At 37.0% G+C, this 19479-nt stretch overlaps 1 protein-coding gene across 6 annotated transcripts in view; it reads right to left on the bottom strand.

Moving 5' to 3' along the window:
• Window positions 1-19479, bottom strand: part of LOC117407327 (rho GTPase-activating protein 6-like) — a 196087-nt gene that overhangs the window by 33336 nt on the left and 143272 nt on the right. For 4 of the 6 annotated variants that reach the window (XM_034012217.3, XM_034012216.3, XM_034012219.3 and 1 more), the window contains exon 2: window positions 8096-8255. In XM_034012217.3, the coding sequence (XP_033868108.3) occupies window positions 8096-8255 (160 nt within the window). Of the gene's footprint in view, window positions 1-8095; window positions 8256-14412; window positions 14674-16944; window positions 17280-19479 lie in introns of those variants that run through there. The other 2 variants (XM_034012220.3, XM_059028979.1) reach the window with 2 other exon arrangements.

Here is a 19479-nt window from a genome sequence, read left to right on the forward strand (position 1 = left end):
CTTGAGAGAACATCTTGAGTTTTGAGTGGTGAACAAACAACAGTAAACTGCTGAACATAACAAGAATGTAATGGCTCCACAGGATGAATGCTTCTTAATACGTATTACAAAAATGTCATACTTTGTATTTTTTAATCCATTTATTTTCTCTTCTTTTTTTGTAATTGTGGATGAACTTGTTATCACTGATGGGATTTTAAAAACATGAAACAAAGCAAAAGCATCTAATTCCAAAGAAAAGTTAGTATTTCAACATCTATTTATTCGTAGTGAAACAAACCACCCACATATGGTCTTGTTGATTTTGCCAGTCTATCTGTTTGCCAGTGTTCTAAAATTTTTCTTAAATATTTCTTAAGTAAGCAACAGTATTCACTCAAACCTTTCTCAATTGGCCTATTACTGCACTATGGGTTTCTTAATCTTTTATGACAGAAAATCACACTTTTTAGATACTAGTTTATTATTATTATTATTATTTATTTCTTAGCAGACACCCTTATCCAGGGCGACTTACAATTGTTACAAGATATCACATTATTTTTTACATACAACTACATTATTTTTTACACATTATTTTACATACAGTTAGTTTTCAGATAAATGTTCGTTGAATAGATTAGATTGCTCTAAAATATTTTTTAGACAGTTTTTACATTCAGCTTCTCAAGTAATGAACCAGACATCAGGTCCTGTTCTTAAAGCAACTGACTAAGTACAAGGTTGTCCTGGAAGAAAACTTGCTTCCTTCTGCTCTGACAATGTTCCCCAACTCTGAGGATTGGTTTTTCCAGCATGACAATGCTCCATGCCACACAGCCAGGTCAATGAAGGTGTGGATGGAGGACCACCAGATCAAGACCCTGTCATGGCCAGCCCAATCTCCAGACCTGAACCCCATTGAAAACCTCTGGAATGTGATCAAGAGGAAGATGGATGGTCACAAGCCATCAAACAAAGCCAAGCTGCTTGAATTTTTGTGCCAGGAGTGGCATAAAGTCACCCAACATCAATGTGAAAGACTGGTGGAGAGCATGCCAAGACGCATGAAAGCTGTGCTTGAAAATCAGGGTTATTCCACCAAATATTGATTTCTGAACTCTTCCTAAGTTAAAACATTAGTATTGTGTTGTTTAAAAATGAATATGAACTTATTTTCTTTGCATTATTCGAGGTCTGACAACACTGCATCTTTTTTGTTATTTTGACCAGTTGTCATTTTCTGCAAATAAATTCTCTAAATGACAATATTTTTATTTGGAATTTGGGGAGAAATGTTGTCAGTAGTTTATAGAATAAAACAAAAATGTTCATTTTACCCAAACACATACGTATAAATAGTAAAACCAGAGAAACTGATAATTTTGCAGTGGTCTCTTAATTTTTTCCAGAGCTGTATATATATATATATATATTGTGATGGATTGCCTTCTAATCGCAGATCTTTCACAGATCACAAAGACTTGACAGCCAGAATGCGGTGAAACGCTGTAGCGTGTGTTTACTATTTAAAATACACAAAATAAATAGAAATAAAACAAAAGCCTAACCCTTTCTTGGGCCCTATCTAAACAGGTGTTGATGCTATCTAAATACGAGGCAGGCTAAGCCTGTTCCCTCGTCATCAAAACCAAATCACAATGCAAAGCCGTGATCCAAATACCTGTTTCAATGTTTGTTTACCAGTAAATCAATAACAATTAATTTCCTCCATTCACTGTCCCAGTCACCAACTAAACTCCTCACATTCTCCCTCAACCAACACTTACAAACACTGAGTTTTTAAATGCTAATCAATGACATCGTTAAAGACAATTGACAAGACATTAAATTGAATAATTAATTAATTTGAACTGAAGCCAACCCTGACTCATGTAGCTTCCACATGGCCCTAATGTACCCATGTATTGTCTCTGCAAAATAAAAAGTATTTATTTTAAACTGAACTTATTTATTTTTACTTTCCCTTATTTATCACACAGTTATTATTTACAAAGTGCATTATTTAACCCAACTTGTTTTGATCTCAAGCACTTTACATTAATTACTTTGTTTACCAACCAGTTTTTTATTGACCGATCCTCAACATACAGATATATATATATATATATATATATATATATATATATATATATATATATATATATATATATATATATATTGCTGCTTGTGTAGTCGGGCTAGGACATCTTTGTTCATCTTTTCTCAGCAGTCAGTTACGTTGCTGTTTGTGTACTCAGGTAGTCATGGCTTTTGTTGACAATTGTAATACATGCATCACTACTGTACTACTGTACTATTTTTGAGAAGCAAAAAATGGCTCAAAAGTGTGTCTTAAATTCGAAGGAATACGGTAACTTGAATATGCTTCAATTGCCGTTATCCCCTTATTTCCAAGCAGGTTTTTAATGTTGCCCCCAAACTGAAAGAAATTAATCAGTTCTAAGTGTTATACCTTTTCTAAAATGATGATACAAAAGTCTTTTATGAAATTCCAACAGTAAAATGCATTATTATGTATTTTATATCAGAGTTCAGATATAGAATAACATACTGAAAAACAACTAGAGAGAGTAAATATTAGTTGACTTCAGCACACACTGCTGTTACAACTTTCCAAAAAAAAAAACCCAAAAAATTTCCGCCTACTTGCATTCTGTTTTCTGGAAGTGTTGACAAGCTCCACACAAAAATATTAGCTGAGGAAGGTGAGGAAGAGTTTTCATTGAAAGAACACTGGGTAACCTGTACAGTATTTGCTAATAATTTGCAGATTTAGGCTTCGGAAAGTTGGTAGCTTTATCCATAAATGCAACACAGTGGTTTTATATGTTACATGTGGGAACGAGACTTCTGAGTTTATGTTAAACTGAGTAGAATGTATGTTATTAAAATTGAACAAAAATGGTACCCTGGATTAGTGATAAAAGCCAATGCCTGGCGTCAGCGCAGGGAGTTGTGTCCTCGCAGGCTCGAATCTACAGCTCTAGACAAAGTCTGGCATCACCCTATAGACTGAACTAATTTTGCTTCATAAAATCGAATGAAACCTGCTGAATAATGTTACATTAATATATTGAATTACATACTGCTTTGTAGTTTTCCATGGTACTTAACGAAATACTGACAAATTTAAAAATGTGACTGTAACAGGGCGAGGAGCCCTGTACAGTTATTGTTTATTTATTTTTAGAACGGGGTTTCCACCTCCACCCTTGTGCAGTGTGTTATTTTGTATTTGTTTTGTTTTATGATTTATTTTGTATTTAAATATGACGGTGAAGTGCCGTGTGTTTGTTATTGTTTTTATTTTAAAACGTGTTCTGGCAGAGGCGAGATTGGTGCTGGTCCTCTGCCAGGAATAATTAAACTCGTGCAGATTGTGGCCGAGGGGTAATAGAATAATTGCCAGCTAGTTAAACTCCTCGGCCACGGTATAAAAAGCCTGCAGCTCTCCATGTTCCAGGTGGGGTGTATTAGGAGAGTGGAGAGAGCAAGGAGAGAGAAAACGAAACTTTAAAAGTATACAGGAACAGTGACAGCGACTGCCCAGCCTGACCTGTATTTATTATTTTGTGTTTGTGATATGTTTTATTTTAAACCTTTTATTTTCGCTCTGTAAGCAAGTCTTTTTGTGTTTGAACTTTTTATTTATTTAAAAATAAAACGGTGCACGCCGCCTTTAACTGCAGTACTTGGTGTCAGTGTTTTTAGTTCTTAGTCACCACCCAGCCACCGTGTCACAGTGACATTTCGAAATCTAACATGAAATACTGTACTACTAATGGCTTCCTGTAGACATTTACAGTATAATTTTGTAGTTTCTTTGATTACATGATGTTAAATAAAACATCTAAATTAAATTCATATAGGTTTTTTATTTATTTTTATTTTTTTTGTATTATGTCTCGATCTTAAAATTCTTGGTGATGCAAAACTTTTGGCCATAGCTGTAGGCTTCTGGGCTTCTGGTTGATAAAAAAAAAAAAAAATCGGAATCAATAAATTGTTATTATTAAGTAAAACTGTGTTGTTTCTTTCTGTGGTCAATAATTAGCTGTATATATGAATCCTACACTTTTGTCTTGACTTAAGTGTAAAGGCATCAGTGCCCTCTACAAATTTATTGAACTGTAGGCCATTTTGGCCTTGTTCTTTTTGTTGCCAATTTAGAGCCCTGTCTTGGGATACAAATATTTGCAGAAGATGAACAAATATTCAGGACAACCATTATTAAATTGCACAGGACACACACAGTCATACCAACATTACCTTCCACCAAGAATCTACTGGTTCTAAGTGTTTTACAAATAGGCATGTTATGTTATCGTGGATGAGCAACTTTACCACTTACAGAACATGTATTTCTAGCCAAAATTAACCTCACTGAACTTCTAATCAGATTATAAATTAGACCCGAATGGAATGCACTGCAGGAACATGCAGCTCAATAAATCTTTCAGATATAAAGGAGGAGGACACCCACTGAACACACCACTGGATTTTCGACTGAATCTCCACAGTTGGATAACCTTATGCCGGAGTAAACCAACACCCACAACTAGGATTTGCTGTTGTTTGGTGTACTCAAACCAGGAGATTTATTTTTTATTTTTTATTGAGTTCATCCTGGCATATACTGTAATGTTACTCTACTGTATATCAGTATATTTCACAAAGTTATTCTGCAAATTCTTTGCTTCGTCACTAAAAGTCTTCCTATGTTCAATCAATTAGCTTTAATTCAGATAATGGGATATATTCAAAATAATAATAGAACACATCTGGGAAGGAGCTATTTTAATTATTTAATCGGTAGCTGTATTTAGATCCAGTGCTTTATATCAATTTAATAGACACTAATATGTTAATAACCAGGTCAAACAATTTAAAAACCCGTAAACATTATTTACGCATCTCGTCTTCAAAACAGTTTGGGTAACGTGCAGAATGAGCAGAAATCTGATCTCAGCTAGGATTAAATCTGAGTATATGAGTCACCCTCATGCTGGACTGCCATCCTAAAACGTGATATATTGCAGACCCTTTTCTTTCATTATTTTATTTTAATAAGTGATATTATTAAAGGGAACAAACACTTCTGACCTCTGCTTACATTCCTTTAATGCCATTTTTACTCGAAAAAGGAGTGATTAAATTGTTTATGAATCAGAGTTTAGGGTGAGCTGCTCTAGGATTTTCATTGGTGAAGTTTATTTTTTATTCATGTGCTATTTGTGGAACACCATCCATATGTCTTGAATAACTGATGTTGCAAGAGGGTCAGATGGCCCTGTTTCTGCAGACTCCACTTCCAATTCTAAATTAACTAAAGCGCATTTGAAAGCAACTGTTTCCTTTCTACTGGCAGTTATTTGCCAAGACATGCAATATATAAGTGATTCATGACTCAGAAAGTAGGCATGGCACACATTAGTCACAACTACTGCAATGTGAACACCAATTACATCAACTATAATTAAAAAGGATAAATAGTAATTTTTAAAAAAAAATATATGGTACAGTACCTCAACTGGATAGCATACGTTATATAGATTTTAAAATAAATATGCTGTATTTATTGGTTGTAATTCTCTGTAAATGGGAATTTTGTTATTTTTTAATCAGGTTCGGAAAAGTGGAGCCGGCCACCAGCCTGGCCACTCGCAAAAGGGTGGCTTAAGAAAAACCTCGCAGCCGATGTCTTGTACCTGTGACGGCAGGGGTACCCTAAAAACCCAACAGGCATCCAAGAGGACTTGGCCATGAGTGGCCTGACACCAAGCCAGCTCCCCCAGCAGATCCGGCTTGCCACGGCAACCTCCCTGGAGCAGGCCCCTGACCCACGCTGAACGGGTCAAGGCTGTGTGCAAGGAGGGTGAGCGAGGCCACCAGTATGGTCTGCCTTGCGATGGAGGAAGAGGATCACTTTGCTGCGGTGCCCCACACCTTCCCCTATCCAGATACCTGCTGAAGAGGACACGGTGGCAATGCTGGGCCATAATGGCCAGGGCAGCAGCCTGTATGCACCCTGCATAGTCAGCAGGGTCCAGTGCAAAGCCCTGGTGGATACTGGCTCCACCATCTCCATCGTGCGGCCCATGGTCCCCCCTGCAAGTCATAGTGGAAGGCAATCGGAGTGGACACTGCCCAAGACTGACAGAGCTGCCCAAGACTGATCCTGGGCCAGGAGAAGGAGGGGGAGACCAGCCACGCTGGCGCCACACCATCACATTGTCCGAAGAGATCAGGGCCCGCAGGAGACAGAGGGGCAAAACCTGGTCCCTTCCAAAACAACTGACAGCGCTGCGTCTTCACCCAGGGTGTCCCATCCACCAGAGCCAGCGAGAGCCATAACCTCCCACACTCCACATCCCACAGCACCCCTGCCGCAAGAAGGCCATCCTGCCACTGGGGGAAAGGACTGCTAAATCCCCAGTTGCCTCGACAGCCGAAAATGCGGTGGAGGCACTGTTGCGGTGGAGTTGGGAGGGCTTGTCCTGGGGCCAGCAGGACCAGCTATGGGAGGTGCTGAGGGGGTACAAAAACATATTTGCAGCCACAGTGGAGGACCCCAGTTGTACCAGCCTGGTCAGGCACAGCATTAACACAGGAAATGTGGCCGCAGTCCAGGAGCAGCCGCACCGATTACACCTGGTAAAGCTTGTGGCGGCGGAGGCTCTTATCCGATAGAGAGATGATTGAACCATCAGCCAGCCCGTGGGCCACACCGGCTGTGCTGTCAAAGAATAAGGATGGGTCACTGCGCTTCTATGTGGACTACAGAAAGCTCAATGTGATGACCCGGAAAGACTTGTACCCCCTCCACCGAATCGACGAGGCCCTGGATAAGATCACAGGCTCTCGTTGGTTCAGCTCTCTCTATTTGCGCAGAGGATACAGGCAGGTCAAGCTGGCCACAGAAGCACGGCTGAAGACGGCGTTCTCCATTGGCCAGGGTCTGTGGCAATTCACCGTTCAGACTGCAATTCCCTGAGCCGCTTGTGTTGTGTACCTCGATGCCCTGATGGTACATGCCGCCACCTTCTCAGATGCGTTGAAGAACCTACAGACTGTGTTTGAGCGTATCTGGGAGGTAGGTCTGAAACTGTACCTGGGGCAATTTATTCCGTGAAGATGCACACTTCCTCGGGCATGTCATTGAAGCTAATGGCATTGCCACAGACCCTGCCAAGGTAGCTGCAGTCAGGCACAAGGCTTTCTGGGAACACAGCACAGGGTGCCAGGACAGTGCACCCCCATCTCTGCACTCACCAGCACCAGTGGCTGAGGGTTTGGGCAATGGGACCCAGTCTGGAGCAGGCCCCCAACCAAACTGTTATTGATTGAGAAGGTTGTATTGTTTCATTGTTGTTTATCACTGTATTACCATGGGTTTGGAGAATTTCTGCGTCTGTGGAGTAGTGGGTTGTGAATTCTTTTGGTAAGAAAATAAAAAATAGCGAGTGGTTTTACCGATGTTTATCCTATATATATTTATCTCATATTTGCCGATTAATATCGAAAAGTAGCAAGCCTAGTTAAAACCATTGTCATCAGGGGACCATTTTGTACAAAATGTGGTGTGGTAAATGCGGTTGTTGTTGCTGTATGGTTAGGGACAGACTGTTGGAAACTGCTGGAGGTGACACGATTAATGTAACCATTATGCAATGTAAAATTAGGTCCACGATCTGGAAGACATTATTGTAAAAATATCTGGCAAAATTACAGGACAATTGGCCTGAAGTTCAGGAGGACGTACACCTTGCAACAGCTCAAAATAGAAAACCACCTATTTTCACAATTAGGCACAACCTTTGACCTAAAAAACTATCAAACAAAAACAGTGACAGTTGTAAACAAATCAAAATTGAATTATTCAGCAGCCTATCTCAGTTGCATTTCTATGAAGTGTAACTGCCCACACAGACAACTTCTGCTGAAAGTATATAGAATTCCAGGAATATTCTCAGATGGCCATGTCCCTGGGAATATTGTAAAAGGAATATTATTTTCAATTAATGAGGGGTTTTAAAGGGCCCTGTCTCATTCTTGCAGTACTTTAAGTTGACATTTTAGACTATGTGGTTACCTCTGGGAATAGTTATCTGGCAGCCCAGGTCATACTCCTGCAGCAAACGATTGAATGCCACCTCCTGTAGTCTTACTCTTTCCAGCTCGGAGAGACTCTGAATGGGCACTGGCTTTAGTCTCACGCTTCGCCCTGACATGCTGTTCCAGGTAAAGTCACCCTATGATTAAAACAAAAGAGAGACAATTAATAGACAGTACTGACAGTAAACAATCCTCTTCAGCTGATAACACATAATTCACTTGTATAAGGAACTTAATTTAAGCAGACCATAGTTTGATAAATAACTTCAACAATTCTAAAATGGAGACTTGTTTTTATACAATAGCTTTAAAGGCTGTAGTAAATCAGTTGCTTTTGTTGCATTGTTTCTTGTAGTAATCTGTGGCATTGTGATGGGAAAAAAAAGTCTGCACTCAAAATATCTTTATTTTTATTTAATTTAAAACAAACATATTAAAAAACACGAACATATTTCGGTCCTACCACCCGTCCTCAGTGTGTATAGAGTGTTTAACCCTACCTACATTACATAGGTGATTTAAATCACTGCATAATTACCAATTAAAAACAACAGTCAATATAAACAACAGCTTATACAATTCATAATTAGAACAATCACTGACATTATGTATTTAATTAATGTATCGTCAAGGCAAACCATCTCTTTCCCCCTTGACGATACATTATTATTTAATTATTTCAAAAACATCGACCAATCAATCTCCTCAAATATAAATATAAAATGTAAAAATTGAATTTAAACATTCAAGTTCTATAGTGTATCTGACCACAGAGGCAAAATATTTTGTCTTTTACCAATCTTTTACCAATCATCAGTTCAAAAGCAGACATGAGGGTAATTCAGACAAAGAAAAAGATATGCAAACATAACATACAGTAAGTGTATGTAAACCTTAATTTACTACAGTAATAATGATTATCACAAGAACATAAGAAGAACATAAGAAAAGTTTGAGAACGAGAAAAGGCTATTCGGCCCATAAAGGCTCATCCCTTGTTAGCACACCATTTTCCCCTACTGAGGGGAACTAAGTTAAAAACACAGTCTTTTTATTTTAAAATGTTTCCAGTGTTTTAGATCCTACTACTTCGCCTGGCTATTCCATGCTTGTATACTTGCGTAAAAAAGTGCTTCCTACCTTGTGTTCTAAACTTAATTTTACTCCACTTTCACTCCCTCTTGTTCTTCACTCTAAATTTGAAGTATTGTCTTTCAACAATCAGATCTATGACTTTGCCAATGAATCCTCTAAAGTTTGTTATAATTAGTACTACAGTACGTGAAAGTATTAAAAATAACCGCAAGTACAGAATGAAAACAATGATTCCGACAAACCAACTTAAAGTACCACTGACCATTATAGACCAAGATATTCTTGTGTTTGATGTGTCTGAAGGGTCTGAATACTGGCTGTGGGCAACGGGATTTCCTAACGTATAAAGTCACTGCACAGTAAATGCTCATTTTCTAAATGTAATACCTCATTGCATTCATTTTTCTAAAATTGCATTTCGTCCTAACTTGTTAGGAAGCAGTGATGCTACAGTAAGTAAGCATACATTAACAGTGGTAGATATAATTCAATTTTTAAATACAAAATTGTACTTCTGCTTGTTCATTGTCCAACGTTTTGCATACCGTATCCTTGTTAACCAGTGCATATAAAAAGACTGTAATAATACTTTCGCTTTATACTTGAGGGTGTACAATGTGATTTTGTTATAAAACAAAACTGTTACTTAGTTCCCACTGACACACAACCTTTTAACAAAGTTGCTGAATGTTTAAATTGAGTTACGATGTTGCTACAAGGCTGTGTGTTAGCGGCTTCTCAATGACCGCATGAAGCATGTGAAGCTAGTGATCTAATATAAACGCTGGTCTCAAATAATCGACGGTCTCCAATATGTGCCGGGTCTGCTGGCAAATATTGTAAATATTGCAATGCTCTGGTATCGTCTGTCATATGTCCTGTTGTTTGAAAGGTTCTTATCAGAAGTATAGGTTCTATTATTTTAGTAGAATTGCCTCACATATTATCGCATCACATCTGAACTGTAGCGGCTTGGACACAAAACGTTTTTCTGTACTAACATTTATTTTCTATTTATAAACCAAACAGGTGTGCACTTTCATGTTTACCGACAATGTCAACTTAATCATATCAGCACTGCCAGCTCAATAAACGAGCCTGCTTCCTGTCTGCAAAGAGCCTGGTCAGGATTGCCTCTTAATGGAGTGTTAACCAATGCTTTCAATTCAACATTACCTCTTGGTAGCTTTATTAGGATTACTATTGGCCTTTCTTTTATTGTGCAGATTCTTTTCGCTCTTCACTTTTTTGTTTTCATGCAAAACTCTATAGATAAACTGATGCATTCTGGTACCTTTGTTGTAGGTCACATGGTCGGATTGCAGCTTGACCAGTGGATTCAGTTTGAACAAACAGGAAGTGATCAGGTACCAGGAAGCAGCAAGAACTTTTCATCTATAGTGTTCATGGAAATATCAGCAATAAAATGGCTTAGCTTCTAATAAGCTAGATCCCTCCAGCACTTATATACAGCTCTATAGACACTTAAGGAGAAATATGATTAACTATAAATTGTCACCTGTTGCTGTTTGCATTAAATTCTGTATTGTCTCATTTTACTAATACAGATCTAACCAGGCAAAACAGTAATATCTTGACAACATTAAGTCTCATTCAAAAAGCAGAATCCAATTAGCCACATACTTATGTCAAAGCTAAACTTGAAAAAAATAAGAACAAACTAAACATCTATGCTTAAATGTAGGAATCATAGAATCATTTGTGAAAAACACTTTAATGGAATGCAGTTGCTTCCTATTTCAGAACAATCATTTATTCTTCAACGGTGGCACGTACTTAGCAACCTGAATACCATTAAAGTCTCCAATAACACTTGGTAATGCAGCTAAAACCTTTCAAATCTGAGACAATAACCATAACACGCCACATGTGGATGTTCTATCTTAAGTCATTCCAAAAGTTTTTTTAAATGTCACTCAGGTAATTTTTTTTTGGTGTGTTCGGGTAACAGAAATTGTTTCATGTATTTGCTGCTGTTACAACTTTCTTTAACTAGAGAAAATCTGTGCTGTTTTTCAATAGGTTGCTTTTCATGAGAATTCCTGTTTTATTGATATTTTACTCAGGAGACTCCAGCTAAGGTGCAAGCACTGCATTTCTTTTGAAGTACAGGTCCTGTTTGACCGGACACTGTAGTGACAGCATTTAAAAATAAACTGTATTTACACCTGATAAACATGCTGGCATCAGGTGTCAACACAAAGGTGATTTATGAGCAGTCTGGTTAAGGTTAGTTGATGTTTTAAGTAAATACTGCTTTCTTATTTAAGCAGAATGAAATGTTAAATGACATTTCAATGCACTGAAACAGCTGAAAAGTGTTTTTGTGAACAAAACCCAAGTCTTCCACTTGTACTGAGTTTCCAGTGTTCTCACAATGTTGATATCCCTGTAGTCCCAGCAATCAAAACACTCAAGTTTCACAATCTTTTAACTGCCACATTATTATTTTATTTTTTTTACACTGTTTCTAATATTGAATACGCTTATTCAGCCGATACAGTTGAGCCAAGTTTTCTGGGGAAAAAAACAGTTGAGGCTAGAATGTGTTTTAAAAAAAATCCAACACTAAAATCATATTCATATATGGAAATGAAGAATACTGTAAAATGTTGCAGCTAATATTTGTCTGTTTTTAGGATCTGAACAATGTATGTCTATATCTATTACAGGTGTCATGGCCATTTAACGTATTAACCAGTGAACACTGTTTGGGGGCTAGTCAGGGTGGAATGAAAATATATTGTATGCAAATATATTGTATGAAAATATATTGTATGCAATAAGGCTTAGAATTTAGGGCCAGATGTAATCATCTGTCTCCACTATAAAGGGTATAATCCTTTTTTTCTAACAAGGAAAAACACAGTATAAATTTTACAAGGAATTAGCAAGAAACAAGTTTGGTGTCCTTCTGGTAGAATTGAGATGTGTTCAATTGTTGTTTCATTAGATTTATTTTGAAATGTCTCTTCAAAAAAGTTTTAGAATTTTAAGTATTATTTTTGGTCATTTGTACTTCGTCCAATTGCATCTTGGCTGGACTCCAATGTTCATGTGTCCTGGCGACCAATCGAGGAAAAATTGGTATTTCCGCATAGACTTCAAGATTTGGTTTACTCAGCTGTTCCTCTCAAACATTGAAAATTGCGTTTTGACCCTATAATCTCTCTATAATCTAATTTCTGTGTGGCGCACAGTTGAAAAGCACACCAAAATTCAGTTCAAAATGGCACTCACATATTCCTATTTTTCATAATTATAAACTTTTATCAGGCGGTCGCCCGTTTTCCTTTCCACAATGGAGGGACAGGGGAATACACACTCTCTCAGACATTTGTAGGGATAAGTACCTTTGTGTGTTCCAAGATTTACAGCTACAATTTGATGTACCAAAATCTTCCTATTTTTTTTATTTACGTCTACGTTCCACAATGCGTGCCTATGGGGTGCCTTGGGGTACCGAGCTGCCTTCACACATATTACACAATATTCTAGTTAAGGGGGGAAAATCAAAGGGCTTGGTGACCACACTTTATACCCTCCTTCTCCAGGCATCATACAAACCTTTGGTGATTAATACTGTTTGGAAAAGGGACTTATCCTTTGTAGATAAAGAAATATCTTGGGTCACAGTATGGAATAATTTAAGGACAGCTTCTAAGAATCCTAATCATCAGCTTATCCGCTTCAACTTTCTTCATAGAACATACTTAACCCCTCGCAAAAGATGTCATATGAAACTGGCCCCTACTCCCCTCTGCATGCTCTGTCTCCAGGGTACCGTAGGTACATTCTTACATATGGTCTGGGAATGTCCTGATGTGCTTGTGTTTTGGAAGCAGGTCGCTACAACCCTATCTGTTATTCTTGATAGTGAGATTCCTTGTTCACCTAAAATATTATTATTAGATGATGACTCTTCACTTGATCTTTCTGTTAATCAAAAACGGTTCTGGTTAGCCGGCATCACTGCAGCTAAAAAAATGATAGCTTCACTGGCAGCCCCCCCACTCCCTTCCCTGGCGTCAATGGATTCTCTCTTTCCTCGACATTGTTCATTTGGAGCTTTCCACCGCTCGGATCCATGGGGCCGGGGAGGGGACTGTGCGGGCCTGGGAGTCGGCTTCAGACTTTATCAAGACCTTCCTGGACAGACCTTCACCTGTTATTGACTGAATTCTGCTTCTAGGGTCCTTCTTGGGGTGGGCGGGGCGGGTTGGATGGGGTGGTTCTAATTGTTTTGTGCATTGTATTGTTTTCTTTAATTAAATAAATAAAAAATTGATCACAAAAAAAAAAAGTTTTAGACCTATTCAGACCTACTCCCTTTCCTAATCCTACTGACGCTGATTCTTAAGGGACTTGTGGATTTTCTAGCTGGTGAAACAGGGGAGCAAAGTCTTTTTTTTATGAACAATTGGCCCAACCAAGGAAAACTGTCCTCCTGCGTTTTCCATATTGACATGATCAGCTTTGATTTATTGCTTTGTGCATCTTGTCCTTGGTACATGCAGAACAAATAAAAAATCTGAATGGAAAAATAAACCATCACACAAACAAGATTGCATCTCAATCTCATGATATTGAAAAACATTGGGGTCTATCTGCGGTCAGATTTAAACAACACTGTCGTTTAAGTCGTTACAAGAAGGGAACTTTGTGAAAAACAACACCTCTAACAGTGTCTATGCGTATATATTTTTAAAAGTTAGTAAAATTCCAGGTTCGGTCTTATTTTAAAATGTAAACAGTGGCAGTGTTTAGATCTCTCTATCTTGACCTCTTGTAAAGAATGTAAATCTCAACATTCAAAGCACTTAATGGAACATTCCTTTTTTGCAAATTACTCTACATTGTAATATTATTCTGCGTAACATACTCAAGTGTGGTTATCTTATAGAAAAAACAAAAAACATAACAATGCAGAAAATGTAATTATTAGTTAGCTATCCAAATAAATTGTAAGGCTTTCTATTTGCTTGATTTTTTTTGTACTGCAAATAGATAAAGGTGTCTGCCAAATAAATAAACAAATACATAATAATAATAATAATAATAATAATAATAATAATAATAATAATAATAATAATAACAACAACAAACAACCAACACTCCTCAATAGCTCAGCTTTTTTTTCAAACACATCATTTCAGAAATATAAATTGTTTTTCTTACCCATTAACTAGATATTTTTTATCTCCCACCAGTCCCCCAGCTTCATCACAAACTGTGATAAAAAATGAACTCTCCAGTTTACATGCAAAGCAGTCATCAATCCGCACTCCAGGTACTTGATAAATAACCCAGCTGTCTCAGCTAAAACCTTATCTGCCAAAATAAATCCATGCAACCCAGACTCTTCTTCGGTATCTTAAATATCCTGTAAGTCACACACAGACATTTCTAAATTGGCCTCTGAAGCATCTCTCTTTGTATGTAAAAGAAAGGGCACTGCTTTATCCATTTGATTTTCATTGGAAGAAACAACAAAAAATGGTTTAGAAAGGGGATGGTCCAGTTAAAGAAAACCTCCAACTCCACCACCTCGTAGCTGGACTGTTATTTTGGAAAGTTTCCTTATTAGGAATAGGTTCAAGAATGTCGGAGGCATCAGGTAACATCCCAGAGAGTTGTAAAACAGCCGATTTGATGGCCTCTGAGCTGAATGAAAGAGAATCCCTTAAACAAAACAGTATGTTTGGAGAGGTGGTTTCAATGGACAAGGTTAAAAACAAACCAATCATAAAGCAACAGCAATACTAAAACCACATTTATTATGCATATTACTACTAGTACTTAATATTAATAATAATAATAATAATAATAATAATAATAATAATAATAATAATAATAATAATAATAATGGCAAACATTTACACTTTCCATATAACAGATGAATCTGGATGACATTATGTGCACGCTTGTTTTAAAACTGGCTTTATATTCATTCTATTCATTCATTTATATTCTTATTATATTCATTCATTTCCAGAGCTAGTTTTTATATTTACTATAAACAATAGTGTGAGAGAGACATATTTGAAATTCATTGGTTTCTATCAGAACTATGGAAGCAAAGAGCCATTTTGTATTTTAACAAAGCTAATCTTTTAAGGCTCAGGAAGTTTTGGTTCACAAATTATCACTTTTTATTATAGCTAGAGATTAGAGGCCATTTAGATTTGACGTATTTCAATATTCCCTATTCTCGAAACACTCTTTTTGATGTTTTCCTTCTTTATGTAAAAAAAAAAAAAAAACGTTTAAGTACATAGGCCTACTCTATAAAAATACCTGATGTATCTTATATAAATAAAAATGTGTCCCTGATTTACGAGGTAAGACACAAAGCAATACAAGCTGTTCTAATGAAGCTGTTTTGAAAGCAAGGTTTTGAGGATTATTATACTCAGATCTATAAAAGCCACTCTGCTCGGAAACGCCACCAAGTTTTGACATTTATTGGTCTCCCTGTTACAGTAGACAGAGAACATTACAAAATAAAGAAGATTGTGATCAACAGCATGTATTGTGTTGTAAACAGAATTAGAGACACATTTCTGTAATTCATTGCCCCTTTCACCTTTGCTTATACAATATATGTGTCTATCTTTAAGAAGCTTAAATAGTAGTATAAACTGGAAGGGTCTTGATAAAGATAAGCCAGTGATCACTTACAGTGTTGCGGATATTATCCAAAAATATATCCACTCTTGCAAAACAAGATCATAGATGGCTACTTGCTGTGGTAGAAATACTATAGAGGTAAGATATTACAAAGAATTGGTACAAATTAGGATTCTTGTGGTCGGTTTCACGTCACGTGTCTTCTGTGAACCTTAGGTGGGTTTCCAGGTGGTTTTCCATTCAGAGAATATTCTCTATGCTCCTCTGGCCAGTAAGAGATTCTTATACCAATGAAACTTCCACATGAACCCCAACTGGTACCAGTTTCTAATTCAATGTCCCTACAGTTTATATATAGGAAGATGGGGGTTAGTACGATAAAATGAGTGAAGCTACATTACAGAATACCTTATGCTTTTTAAAGTTCCAAGGGCTATAATAAATAGTCTTCAAAACCACTTGTAATTCTGCATACTTGCCTCGCTAAACAACTTAATTTCAGGGTGCACCAATAGAGACTTTTCAAAGGAAAGAAATCTACACATTCTAAATTCACTGATGCAGTAGAAATGCTACCAATAACATGCTTTTAAGGAATACACTAAAGTACAGTATATTTAAAAAGGTACATACAGGGATCAAGCACTACATGCAAGAAATATGTAAGGATTATAGAAGGATAAGGCAGGATTCTATGCAGAGAAAAATCTTCACATCTATGCATTTTTATTTGACCAATAGATAAGTTAAAGCCTGGTTGAATGTACAATGCTACAGAAAAGATTATCTTCTAAAAAGAGTATATTGTCGACTATCAATTGAATTTAGGAAAAAGTTGACAAACAAAATCTGTGCTCTGAATGTTCTGAAAAGCTTTTGTACTTCTTAATTCCAAGCCTCCCCAGTTCATTTATATAATGCTGCTATTCAAAACACCATGACAACCTAACCACAGTTCAGCATCCATCTGTTCAGCATATGTGATTAGATTTGGTACATTCTAAATGCAGCAAGTTTTATCCTACAGTAGCACCAACATATCTTCAAAATGAAACGCAACTATTTAGCATGCCCACTTACCATACAGTCTCACATCCTTCTCTACTAATGTTCCAGCTCAAACCACTGGTGCATAATTTCCTTGTAAACACTCTGGGCAGACAGAGACAAGTTATTCAGTGGGACTATAGGATAAAGCAAAGATGCTGAAGATGCTGTTCTGAATTCTACTGGCTTGTGGATGTTTTTTTTTTTTCTTCTTCTTACCATGGCCCCAGTCACGTGTTGAATTTCTCATAACAAACAGAATGCCTTGTAAGATCCAATTATCTGTGGTGTGTTTGGCAGGGTTGTCACAGCTGCTATAGTGCTCTTATTCTCTCTCCCACTCTGTTGCTGTTCTATAAAAACCTGCATTCATAAAAAAACACACTCTTCTCAAGCCCTGGAAAGCTACTTGAAACCTCATTTACATTTTTTTCTCATTTCTGTTTGACACAATGCATCTAGCCTCAAATTCAAGGTACAGTACATTTTTACATTTTTCTCATTTCTGTCTGACACAATGCATCTAGGCGCACAATCAAGGTACAGTACATTTTTAGTTTCAGTAGTTGTGCTCTTGATATGGGCCAAGAAGAAAATGCCGCCCTCAAAGCTCTTTGTATCAAGATGACTTAGTTTAAGTTTCTGTCTTCTATTTGGGGCTGATCCCCCCTGTTAGCCACAGATCCGGTAAAGTGTGGACCCCTCAGAGTCAGTCCTCCCTCCTTTGCATTTGCCTATATAAAACATAAACTTCTAGTGAATTAAATTTCTGATCCCTCCTTCCAAATATTGCAATGCTGCGCCCCTGCATTGTATTTCAAGAGGTCAAATGAAAGAACACAGCATCATGTGCGTCCCTGGAACAGCAGTGATTGGTTACTGAGAAGGAAGGCCGAGGCATGAGGCTTCTGTGTTCTTGTAAAACTCGTAGAAGGAACTTGGCTCCTCGGGTTTTCAGTGTCTATGCATTCCATCATGTGACCTCTTGAACTGGAATGCAGGGGCACATGGGAGTGCAGAATTGAAAATATGGAAGAACTGATATGTCAATATAGTCTTATGACAGCAGAAGACAGTGGTGGAGATAAAAGTCTGTTATGATATTAATCATTTTAAAATGAATACAGCCCTGGGATTTTAAAACTATCATGCCTTAATCTGCAGTATTTCAAGTTCTAGAAAACAAAGAAAAAAAAAGAAAAAAATAATGGTTTCCAAGAGTTATTACTTAAACATATATTATTATATAAACAAAGCATGTTCATTCATTCATTTCTTGGAGAGTTTTGTATAACAAAACAAAACATTTTTCAATAAATATCTTAAACTCTCCAATTCTCTCAAAGCAACCAATGAGTAATATGTAGCACTCCAATGTAATGTCATCCACACAGATCTACACATGAGGTCATGAAAGAATCAGAAAAACAGGGTTGTTTATATGTATATTGACAGTTATATATATATAAAGCACCCATTACATCTTAGGTTAAAATTGTTATTGGAAGTCAGTCTGTAAGAAAAAAAAAACATTACTGAAGACACAAAGGGTAATCTTTTCTTTTGGAGGTATGAGAAGAAAGTGAACAATGGCCAAAGGATTACAGAACTGTTCTTTTACTAGACCTGTAATCTCCAATTATTCAGGATTAGGTTCAGATTATCCTTATTAAATCAAACTGTGGTATAAATCTGTAATACTTTACAGCCAGTCTGTGAATTATCACTTGCAGCTGTATTCAATTACAATCCCCTTTACTTCATCAATTTTGGAAACTGGCCTCTGAATCTTTATCTGTTTTACCTACCCTCCTCGTGCCCTCAGAAAGTGACATGAGGCGCTAATATGAGATGTTTGCTGTCTAATGCAGGCATCTGGAAATGGTGCAATCTGATTTGTCGCCATTATTATCGACTATTGAAATCAAATCTACAGGGTGTGGATAGTTTACTTGGCTTGCCATAAACTCTACTTGCTGATCCCCCTCAAGACAGGTCCATTAGGGTAGCCTGTAAAGAAAGAAACCCATGTTTTTGACTCACTGAGTGATACAATCCAAACCTCTTAAACACTTTGGTCTAATTTTGCTGTCAGCAGCTATAATTGAATTTAACAGCATATCCAAGGCGTTTCATAAGTAAATGTGTAGTATAGAAATCTAATCATACAAAATATAAACAACTTCCATTATAATGCTGTGTATATCAGTGATTTTCATTAATGTTATATTCTCTTGATATAATCAGTTATGTTTGTAAGTGTTATCTCCTAATAAAATGTTGACTATTTGTTCCAAGAGGAGTTACAAAATCTGACAGTTCATAAAACACTGTATGTTACTTCAAACAGCTGCAGAATTTGAAGTCTGACACATGAGCAGTCTAAACTAATGTAAACATTTATTTAAAGGTTATTCATCATTAGATCTTCCAAACAGTCTGTGTGCTTGCCATTGTTTATAAATTGAGTTATTTGTATTATCATTAAAACAATCATTTGCATTCTTACTGGTGAAATATTGTCCATCACTGTGATTGTCATAGCAACCAAAACCTCTAAAGCCCACT

This window comes from Acipenser ruthenus, chromosome 8, assembly GCF_902713425.1.
Source record: "Acipenser ruthenus chromosome 8, fAciRut3.2 maternal haplotype, whole genome shotgun sequence".
NCBI classification, from domain to species: domain Eukaryota; kingdom Metazoa; phylum Chordata; class Actinopteri; order Acipenseriformes; family Acipenseridae; genus Acipenser; species Acipenser ruthenus.